Genomic DNA, 9,892 nt, shown 5'->3' on the forward strand with positions numbered 1-9,892 from the left:
ACTTTAGATCAAATTAAGGCTAATTCTGTGTTTGATTTTGTTGAAGACGATACATCAACTATTTGTCCACCAAGGGACAATCGGATGAGGTCAATGCAAAAAAAATGACTATCCGATCTTCTGTATCATGACAAAAATAAAAAACAGAAATTAGCATACACTTTCATTAAATCACTACATGTAGCTTAAGATGCCGATAATACTCCAGTTGTTATCAGTCCTTTTACTTTATTGTGCAACGAAATTTCAGTTCTGAATGCTTAGACGTCACATGTATCCAAGAGAGTGAACGTGAGAACTGCGCATACCGTGCAAATGCAGCATAACGTATTGCAGAAAGCCACATTTTGTTAATGCAAGCCTAAAGTGGTATTTTAGTAGACTATAATGCACGTTTGGTAATAAGATTGTCATCGTTTCTTCCACAAAGCAACTGCATAACATCATCATATTAGAAAATAGTAACCATTTTATTTTTAACCACAAACTACTGAATCGTTGCTGCTAGTCTAACTTGCTAGATGATGGAACAACTTCGAAGAGCACTTGAATGAGAAAGGTGAGTTTGTCTGTAAGTATAAAAGAGGGGAGATGACATTTGTAAGTAAGCTTGACTGATTTGTAACAACGGTTGCTGCCGGCTGATTACTTACTGATCCATCTGGGTCGCACTTTGTAGTACACGAACGGTGTGTAAACCAGCACACCGCTCAGGATGAACGCCACCGCAAACAGGTACTTCGGCGACGGATCACTAATCACCGGCACGATCGAGAGGAAGATCGACACCGCCAGCGTAATGTACGGCACGATCAGCGGCACCTTGTACGGCCGGTGCACGTCCGGCTGGGTGCGGCGCAGGGCCAGCAGCGCAACGACGGCTGCCCCGTAAAAGAACCAGATCAGAAACGACGCGAACTCGATCAGCGTCTCAATGTTGCCGACCAGTATGAAGGCGAGCGCCAGTATACCCTGCATTGCGACGGCCGGAGCGGGTGTAGCACGGCGCACGTGAATGTATGAGAGCGGTTCCAGCATCTGTCCCTCCTGGCTGGCAACGTAGCAGAGACGCGTCACGCCAAACTGAATACTGAGGGCGCAACCGAACGTAGCCAGCGCAACGCCGAGCGGAATCAGAAACGAAAACGAACCGAGCGCACGGTCGCCGAAATCGATACCGACCGCTTCCGAGGCGATCATCTCACCCATCGAGAGGACGGTCATGTAGGCCAGGTTCATGAACACGTACAGTCCGGTGATGATCGGTACGGCGATCATGATCGAGCGGGGAATGTTCCTTGTGGGTTGATCGAAATTCAAACCGAGAAAGAAGCCAATAATAAGTCGCGTTGCGAGGGGCAGAAACAAGCCGCTATACTTACACCTCCGGCTTCTTGATCTCCTCCGTGATGGTCGTCACGCTTGACCAGCCGTCGTACGCCCACAGCCCATTGTAGAAGGCGAGCGCGATGTGGCCCGGGCTGGTGTTGGTGCCCTCGAACCCGCCGGCCAAATTTTCCGTATTGCCAATCGCCAGCTGGTACACGCCGCCAAAGATGACCACCAGACAGGCGAACACCTTGCAGAACCCGAACACGTTGTTGATGGTGACGTACAGCTTCACGCTGCTGAGATTGATGTACGTGATAACGCCTGCAGAACAAAGGAAGAATTTAAAGCAAAACGTTTTTGCATGGGGGGCGCCACCATTCGCCATTACCTAACCCCAAGATGCCTATCAGCTTGATAAGCAGATGCAGATCGTCCGCCGCCATGTACTCCAGCCCGAGCAGATGCCGGAAGGGCAGTATCGAGTACTCGGCGAACGTCAGTATGATGACGGCAATCTCGGCCGGCCGCAGGATCATCACGTACACCCACGCACATATGAAGGACGGCAGCGGGCCCCAGAAGGAGTGCGACTTTTTGAATGCCTCGATTAGATAGGCATATTCGGCACCGGACCGTGGCACGACCGTACCGAGCTCTGCGAAGCACAGCGCTCCGAGCAGCGAGATTCCACCACAGACGGTCCACACGACCAGACAGAAGCCGACGCTGCCGGAGTAGCGCAGGGCCGCGGTCGGTGACACGAAGATGCCGGAACCGATCATCACACTGATGATCACGTTAATCGCCGACATGAGGCCCATCTCGCGCTTCAGACCGCCACCACCGCCCGTCTTCGGTTCTGATGCTGCGACCGTCATGATGATGCTGTTGCTGCTGCTGCTCTGCTGCACACTGTCCGAGGACCACTTTCACTCTGTACCGTCTGAGGACGGATTTGATAAGAACTGCCTGCTGCAATCAGGCTGGGCAGTATGAAAGTTCCCAACACACTACCCGAATACGGGGAGGGAGACTACTAAGGGCTGCTGGACCGGCCAGATGGTTTGGCACACATGACGCGCGTCCCTCGTGGTCGGGGCGTGTGTATCTGCAAGAGAAGAAACGAGCATGTTATCACTATCTCGCGGTGATGTCGCTAAAATTATGCATTGTTCAAGTTGGTTGGAGTGAACTCCTAGCACGGGTTTTAGAGAGTTGTGAATGATTGCCCTAACATCGAACTACTGCGCGGATGCGCGTTGACAACAAGAGACGTGCTGCTGATGGTGATGAGTCCATCAACGGAATTATCTTATCGCTTGCGAGAGTTCTCTCCGCTCTGCGTGTCGTACTTCAGGTGCGGGAAACTATACCAACTGCTGCTGCACCCGGCATGGCGGGGTGTCATTAGCCAATAGCTAATCATCGAACCGATAAGGGCATCTAGGAGTCCCGGTGCGACGTATTTCACTGGCGCTAACGAAAGGCACAGTGCGAGAGAGGGACGATTCTGGAAGAAGGAAGGATGCAGACACGAACGTAAAGGGTCAGCCCTCTGCGACAGCTATCGCATCGCAACTAATCCCGGGGAAGATAATCTTCTCCCATCGAGGACGTTGCCTTTCCTATCGATCGTCTGATTGATGGTCGATTTATGAGTTGCTATCTTTCCATGATCAGTACTACCTCTTGATAGTACGATTTTTGACGCGTACTATGCGTTTTATCTGCGTAATAGGCCCATACCACGCTCAATGTGACGCGTGACGTGTTCCCGGCCATTCGATCCAACTCTGACGCCTTGTCTAAAGAGAGCGTGCACAGTATTAACATTCCATGAATGGATCCTTCTCAAGCAGGTGTGCCGTTTGCCGTATCCATTATCAAATCCGTGCGATGTTTGTCCACCACTAAAGAGTTTGGCTTTAGCAAAGCGTGATCCAGCGATCTGATGCCGCAATTGTCAGCATCACTTAGATGGTGCTGCAATAAGCCCCAAACCGCCACATCTCCAACTCAAGATCACGGCCTGATCATGAGATCTCACGCATAGCCGCTGAAGCTTAATTGTGTCTGCTTTGACGGAAGTTGCTAATTTTCCCCCTCCGTGCTCATGTAAGTGGGCGAAGAAATGCCACAAGCCACCGGCATGTCTCTTGTCGATGCCGTTAGGCACTTATAAATAGGACAACGCCCCGAGTACACAAAATATTGGTTTCACTGATTATCAGCACCAAAACGTTTGCCAACACGAGTGAGGTGTTGGTGGTACAACTTGGTGAACCCGAATGATACTGGGGGTTTGCTCGTGTGGCTCCCCAGAAGAAAAGGCGGTTGCCCCCACACTGCACTCTACGGCTGGTGGTTGGGGCAATACATCATTAATTTACCATCCAAATTGACACCATCAATCGATTCGGTGTGGTTCGCGGGGTGCATAGGGTATAGAGCGTGCGAAAACTTGTCAAACGCCACCCCCATCGGGATGGATCAATGAAAGCTACTAGACAAAGCTTGCTTCGAGGGGTGATTGGGAACGGGTCGTTATAGTTGGTGGCGAGGCCCATTAGCACGATACAGCGCCCGCCTACTGTACCGCGATGACGGCAACCAAACCGAACTCGTACGCACACATATTGGCGGACAATTTGTTTGATGACTACTACGCACCAGCGATATCTACGGAAGGCGAGGAACGAAGGGTGGTAAAATCGAATATAATTGAATGTCCAGCGGGGCCATAGCATGGAACTGTGGCACCAGTAGTACTACACGAGATTTGCTAGTAAGGTCCCCGGACCACGTGCTAAAACGTGCGACCGTATCCACGTCGCCAACGGGGGAGTTCCATCGTAATGGGATTAAATTGGAGTCCATCTCTCTCGCACTGTACATCTCTCCGTGTGTTCTCGGTGAGATATTCCGGCTCTCCAGCTTGTTAATCGGTTTCTTTTCACCAACAATTGACACTTCCGTTTCTATTGACACTTTCATCAAAGCAGGCGGGAGGCAACACGTTAACTAGCCTGCTGCTGCTAAGCTCCTTGGATAGTTGGTTGTTCCAGACCAGAGCCCAGAACCAGAGCACAAAATCAGACACGCACATACGCGACCCCTATTGACCTGCGGCCGCCCAAATAATCGCTGCTCGCCAAACGGATTGTTTGTCCTCCCTTTTCCGAAATTGAGCACTGATAACACTTTCATCAAGCACTGTGTCACTGTGCAACGAAGTGTTGGCCGTGTCCAACAAGCTAACCTTCAAAACGCGGTGCGCTGAATGGTTCGTAATCGGGCTCGGTGCGTTGAATGGTTCTAGTAATCGGGGAATAATTGGAGCCGCCCCCGGGTCTATTCACCTGCACCGTTTCTGTAATTCACCTTTTAATGATGATGATGATGGTACGGAGAACGAGAAGAAACACAAACCCTGCTTTGGTAGTATCAATGCACCACAAAATGATAAGCCGGCTCTGGTAGGATGGCGTTCACTGGGGAGATTGGTTCACGCGCACACGACGCTGGTGCGAAATGATCCCGTCGAGATCCGCCTCCGAGAAGCGACAGCGTGATACTGGTAGGATGTGCGCGCCTTCCAGAGGATCGCTCTCCGGTTCGTCGTCGTATGCCGATAGACTGGTCGAAGATTGCGAGCATCATTGCTCGCTTCGCGCGCTCTCTTGAGCGGCCGCTTCTTGCCTTGAGCAGGGTCGGGTGAATTGGTTAAGGTTGAATGAGTTATGCTACCGATTAATGCTGCGGGCAAACGCAGCATGTGGTTGATTCCCGAGAACAAGCGGACGAGGGTAGGATGAATCTCGGTTCCAATCATTCCTTATCATTCGTGGGGAGCTATTGTGTATCAATTGGTTTCGGAAGTGAGTTTTTTTAGCTGGCAGCCGTCGTGTGGAGCTGGAGCGATTGCTCCGAATTACGCCGGCAAGTGGATAGCCGGCAATTCATAGAAAGTAAATCCTTGTTTAAAACATCACTTACATTTTGCACAATTTAATTCAAGGTTTTTGTACGTTTTCTGCACAAAGATTGGAAGATGATTTGTGCACTGATTTCAGATTTTCGCTTAGAAAATGAACACGCAATGCGGGAACGATTTAGACTGCGCCGATCTGCAAGCAAGCAAACAGTAAGCAAAACAGCGCAGCAGGACGTCAAGAATTTGCGAACGAAAGAAAGGGAAATTCAACCTTTTTTTACACTGCTTCTTTCTTGTGGCCACGTTGAAGAGGCTGAAGTAGGTTTGCGAATTCCCCCTTTTGCTTTAATTCGTCTTTCACAGGACTCACTCCCAAATAGAAGAAGAAACGTATCCTTTTGAAAAGGGTTGTTACCGTTTTTAAAGCTGTAAACGAGGAAAGGGATGTAATCCTACGCAAATTTATACATAAATTGAATAGAAATTTATTTGAAATTTTCCATTTTTATTTCTTATTTTATGATCAAATGGTTACACTATTTTGCACCAATCATTTAAAAAATAACAGCTTTTAATGATTTTTATTCGTTAACAAATCCGTTATTTTCAAAATCGATTCTTTCAGTAGCACACACCCTTGCTGTTTCAAACCGATCTAAACTTCAATTGAGATGGCAACACTGTCCCGTCGTTTGACAGCTGTCTATGGTTTGTTGTGTTGTTGAAAGGAAAAACGTAAACAAACGGGCGCACTCATTACTGTTTCGTGAAATTTTATTAAGAAAAGCTAGTTAAATTATGACCCGCCACGCTAGAAATTGTACTGCCGGGGCCGTTTACACGTACCACGAGAAGAAGAAGGATGCGGCCAACTCGGGCTTCGGCACAACGTCCCGTCGCATCGGGAAAGATTCGGTCAAGAGCTTCGACTGCTGTTCCCTCACCTTGCAGCCGTGTCGGAATCCAGTAATAACGTGCGTGGAATGGAATGGGAACGTTTGGTGGAAATCGTTTTCTTCACGGTAATAGTTCCTTTCTTTTGCAGTAAAGATGGCTATCTGTTCGACAAGGAAGCGATCCTGACGTACATCATCTCGAAGAAGAACGAGTACAGCCGGAAGATGAAGGAGTACGAGAAGCAGATGAAGCAGGACGAGGAGGAGGATGCGGCCAAAGCGAACGCGGAGCTCCAGAAGAAGCTGGACAAATTCATTTCCACCGAGAAGAACATCGTCAGCAACAAAGCAGTCACACTGAACGGTAATGGAGCATTTGTGGTTCGTTTTTCGTTATTCTCACAACCTTTCCTTCTTTTTGTTTCCCGCCCACCAGCAGAACAACCCAGCACGAGTGGCGCCATCTCGAACGTGTCGCTCGGCAAGCGTAAGGAGCTGCCCAGCTTCTGGGTACCGTCGCAGACGCCGGCCGCCAAGGTGTCGCGCATCGAAAAGCCGGACAGCAAGATCTACTGTCCCGTGTCGAACAAACCGCTCAAGGCGAAGGATCTGATCGAGGTGAAGTTTACGCTGGTGAAGGATCCGGCCGACAAGAAGTCACTGATCGCGAAGGAAAACCGCTACATGTGTGCGGTGACGCATGATATCCTTAGCAATTCCGTACCGTGCGCAGTGCTGAAACCGACGTAAGTGTTAGTGGATGATTAAATTTGTATCAAATTCGGTGAAGTAATCTTTTCCTTGCTGATTGTCCCTAGCGGAGACGTCGTTACGATTGAGTGTATTGAAAAAATCATCAAAAAGGACATGATCCATCCGCTGACGAACGAAAAGCTCTCCGAGTCGGATATTATACCACTACAGCGGGTAAGCTGGTTCGGTAGAAATTATGTTAGCAATTCAATTTTAATAATCTACCCTTTTACCCCCATAGGGCGGCACCGGTTTTGCAACGACGAATGAAAAACTGGAAGCCAAAGAGCAGAAGCCATGTCTGCAGGTTTAAGTGTGTGATTCAGTAAATTCAATATTCAAAACTCAATAAAAATGACCTAGATGCTAAGAGGAATCCTATTTCGCGACGTCCTGGTCAATCAGAGAGCAATTCAGCAAAGAATGAGAAAGTAGAAGTTGCAATCAAAACGAGAGCGATAGGAAGTGATCTCCCGCCGTGAAGCTAATCGAGGTCAGTGCAACGTCTTTCGGACCGGTCAAACACCCTGAACCGGCACACTCTGCTCTGCTGGACATAGTTGCAGCTGGTGAAAGGTTACGGTCATTCAGCAAACTTGACACTGACACCGCACAGTAAAGCGGCACGGTAAGAGCAGCAATGCGTCATACGGCTATAAGTACCGGTAATAGGCCAACCTCTCCACTCCCACCCCCACTAACGGCGTGTGCTACACTGTATATGCAGCTGCAGCGCCGATAATTGTCGTGCCCGTGCCACGTTCGCTCGATACACGGTGTGCGGGATGGGCTTTGCGGAATGTTTGTCATTTTTATCTAACCGTCACCGGACCATAATGGCACACGCGCGAGCGCTATTGAAGCGTTGGCCTTCGACGAGCCCGATCAAAACAACTTGCCCCTGAGTGGGTGGGAGGAGAGGGGATTAAGGGTTGTGGGGGAAGTGGTTGCGGGAACTGCATTTCGAGTTGCATTGCGAGGAGAGAGAGAAAGAGAAATTAGAAAAAAGCCCACTATCAAAACCGGAAATGAATGTACGGTTTTTTCTCTTTACGCAAGTGGCTTTATGATCCCACCCCTCCACTTCCCCTCCCAACGAAGGAGGCGCCCAATTCAGAACGTTTGCAAACATTATTGCGGTTTATTTGTTTGGATTTTGAGTAGGCTCTCTCCAGTACGCGATTGCGATGCGCGCACGTCATACGTAGGTACGTTTGCAACCCGATCTTCCCGTAAAATCTAACAAAAAAACCCGCCCGTTCCCCGACGGTGCCTTGTGGATGTGCATGTTTTACAGTTTTGCATCGCACTGCATCACACCGCGGGTTTGTCCGTGACTGGGGAAGGGCGACGGGCGACGATGTGCGACCTTCGGCGATAGTTAACGTTTCTAGCGAAACCGACGACGCGCAAGCCGTTCGCGCGGGATCTATGAGGCAGTGGTTTGATAGTGGTTGTGGCGCGAGTGAGAGAGCGAGATAGAAGGAGCACTTCGGTGGGTGCGGGAGGGGTTTGTGCGGGGCCTCGGTTTGCGATAATATAGCGCGTGTAGCGTGTTTCTAATGCCACAACGATTGCACTATTGCACTATTGCAGCTGCACCGAGAGAACCGAGCGAGAGCCAGGGGTACGGTTGAGTCTCTATCGCGGTTTTTGTTTGACTATTGGCAGATGTTTACTCAGACTGTGGGTAAACGGAGTTTTGCTCGCGGCAGTGCATGGTATTGTGTGAAGAATGCTTTTGCATTTCTATTAGTTTTTGATCCAAACTTCGTTTTATTTTGTAAATACTCATTGTTGACAGCATATTCTATTCATCTGGAACGTAGGCTGTTAGGTTAAGAATAATTACGCCCTAAAGTTGAACTCCCAGACTTTATTGTTCTGAACGCACCGAGCATAATTTGTGTCAATAATAGTTTGAAAATAATTTAAATTTGAATTCAGATCGCAAACTCCATACAATACTTCTGCTCATATTGTCGGTTTTGTAAAGCTTTGTCTAAGGTTGTACAGCGCGTCTGCAAGAGGCGAAAGAACTCCGCTGGAGCCAAAGCCTCTATAAACTATTCAAACAACAACAACAACAGCGCGTCTGCATTCTTCAGCAGCAATTAAGAAATTAATAACGGACAAAACCATTGAACTATCCCACAACTTCACCTGTATTGAATGATAATTCTTATTAATTTGTCATTTATAGCTCTTACGATGAGCTTTAAAGATATGAATTTTGTTCAAAAGCTAAGCAATGTTCCTTTAAGCGTGAGGTATACAAGTTACACTTCATAGCAGAGGAGGATTTCTTCATCCGATGGCTCTTAACTAAACAAAACTAATACTAAACAAGTTTTTTGCTTACCTTTTTTGACAAAATGCTGTACTTTTTTAATGTCTGGTAGCATCATAGGTAGTTTATTAAACCTTAATAGCTGGCAAGTTGAACAAAAATCAAATAATGTCAAAATAACAACGTTTCAAACAGAAACTCCACATGACTAAAATATAGGAAAACAGCAGACGTTTTAGACATTAAAAAAGTACAGCATTTTGTCAAAAAAGGTAAGCAAAAAACTTGAGTCAAATATTTAAATACAATTAAAAAAAAAATGCTGCAAACTATCGAAAGAAAGCAAAGCAACAGCTCAAGAACAAAAGAGGATATGGAACATTTTGAAATGAGAGTAAGGATCGTCTATTACTTGATTATTTATTCATTTATTTTGTGAAATATTTGCATGGCCTTCGCATTGGCCTAAGCAACTTCTTAACCAACTACCTTAACACTATGTGCTACTTAACGATCTAATATTAATTGGGGCCAAGAGTGTTAAACAAAGCCAATAGGTGATTTTTACACGTATTGATCGAAATATTATAGTCAAAGTACGAATAAGACGAGTTAAAACTGCGAAACATATACAACAAAGATTCGTTATAGCTATAAAGTCGCCTTCTACGGTCGATACTGAAATGT

General features: G+C 47.5%; 3 protein-coding genes across 11 annotated transcripts in view; 1 reads left to right on the plus strand and 2 right to left on the minus strand.

Annotated features, from left to right (window-relative positions):
• LOC120898562 overlaps positions 1 to 9,892 on the minus strand; it is a 242,014-nt gene that overhangs the window by 22,141 nt on the left and 209,981 nt on the right. The gene's annotated exons all lie outside the window — the stretch shown is intronic.
• On the minus strand, positions 450 to 4,916 carry LOC120898568 (b(0,+)-type amino acid transporter 1-like). Of its 4 annotated transcripts, none has more exons than XM_040304606.1 (5): positions 4,762 to 4,916; positions 1,721 to 2,440; positions 1,383 to 1,653; positions 654 to 1,297; positions 450 to 569 (listed from the first exon to the last, which is right to left on the minus strand). In XM_040304606.1, exons 2-5 carry the CDS (start codon positions 2,208 to 2,210, stop codon positions 505 to 507), a joined length of 1,470 nt encoding a protein of 489 aa, XP_040160540.1. In that variant the 5' UTR covers positions 2,211 to 2,440; positions 4,762 to 4,916; the 3' UTR covers positions 450 to 504. The 4 variants fall into 4 exon arrangements, with proteins under 4 accessions (XP_040160540.1, XP_040160541.1, XP_040160543.1 ...); XM_040304607.1 differs by having other exon boundaries at positions 4,714 to 4,916; XM_040304609.1 differs by lacking the exon at positions 4,762 to 4,916 and adding an exon at positions 2,568 to 2,660.
• Positions 5,967 to 7,296, plus strand: LOC120898574 (nitric oxide synthase-interacting protein homolog). Of its 3 annotated transcripts, none has more exons than XM_040304616.1 (5): positions 5,968 to 6,240; positions 6,312 to 6,526; positions 6,599 to 6,908; positions 6,981 to 7,089; positions 7,157 to 7,296. In XM_040304616.1, exons 1-5 carry the CDS (start codon positions 6,065 to 6,067, stop codon positions 7,226 to 7,228), a joined length of 882 nt encoding a protein of 293 aa, XP_040160550.1. In that variant the 5' UTR covers positions 5,968 to 6,064; the 3' UTR covers positions 7,229 to 7,296. The 3 variants fall into 3 exon arrangements, with proteins under 3 accessions (XP_040160548.1, XP_040160550.1, XP_040160551.1); XM_040304617.1 differs by having other exon boundaries at positions 6,602 to 6,908; XM_040304614.1 differs by having other exon boundaries at positions 5,967 to 6,240; positions 6,312 to 6,908.

This window comes from Anopheles arabiensis, chromosome 2 (genome assembly GCF_016920715.1).
Source record: "Anopheles arabiensis isolate DONGOLA chromosome 2, AaraD3, whole genome shotgun sequence".
Taxonomy (NCBI): Eukaryota; Metazoa; Arthropoda; class Insecta; order Diptera; family Culicidae; genus Anopheles; species Anopheles arabiensis.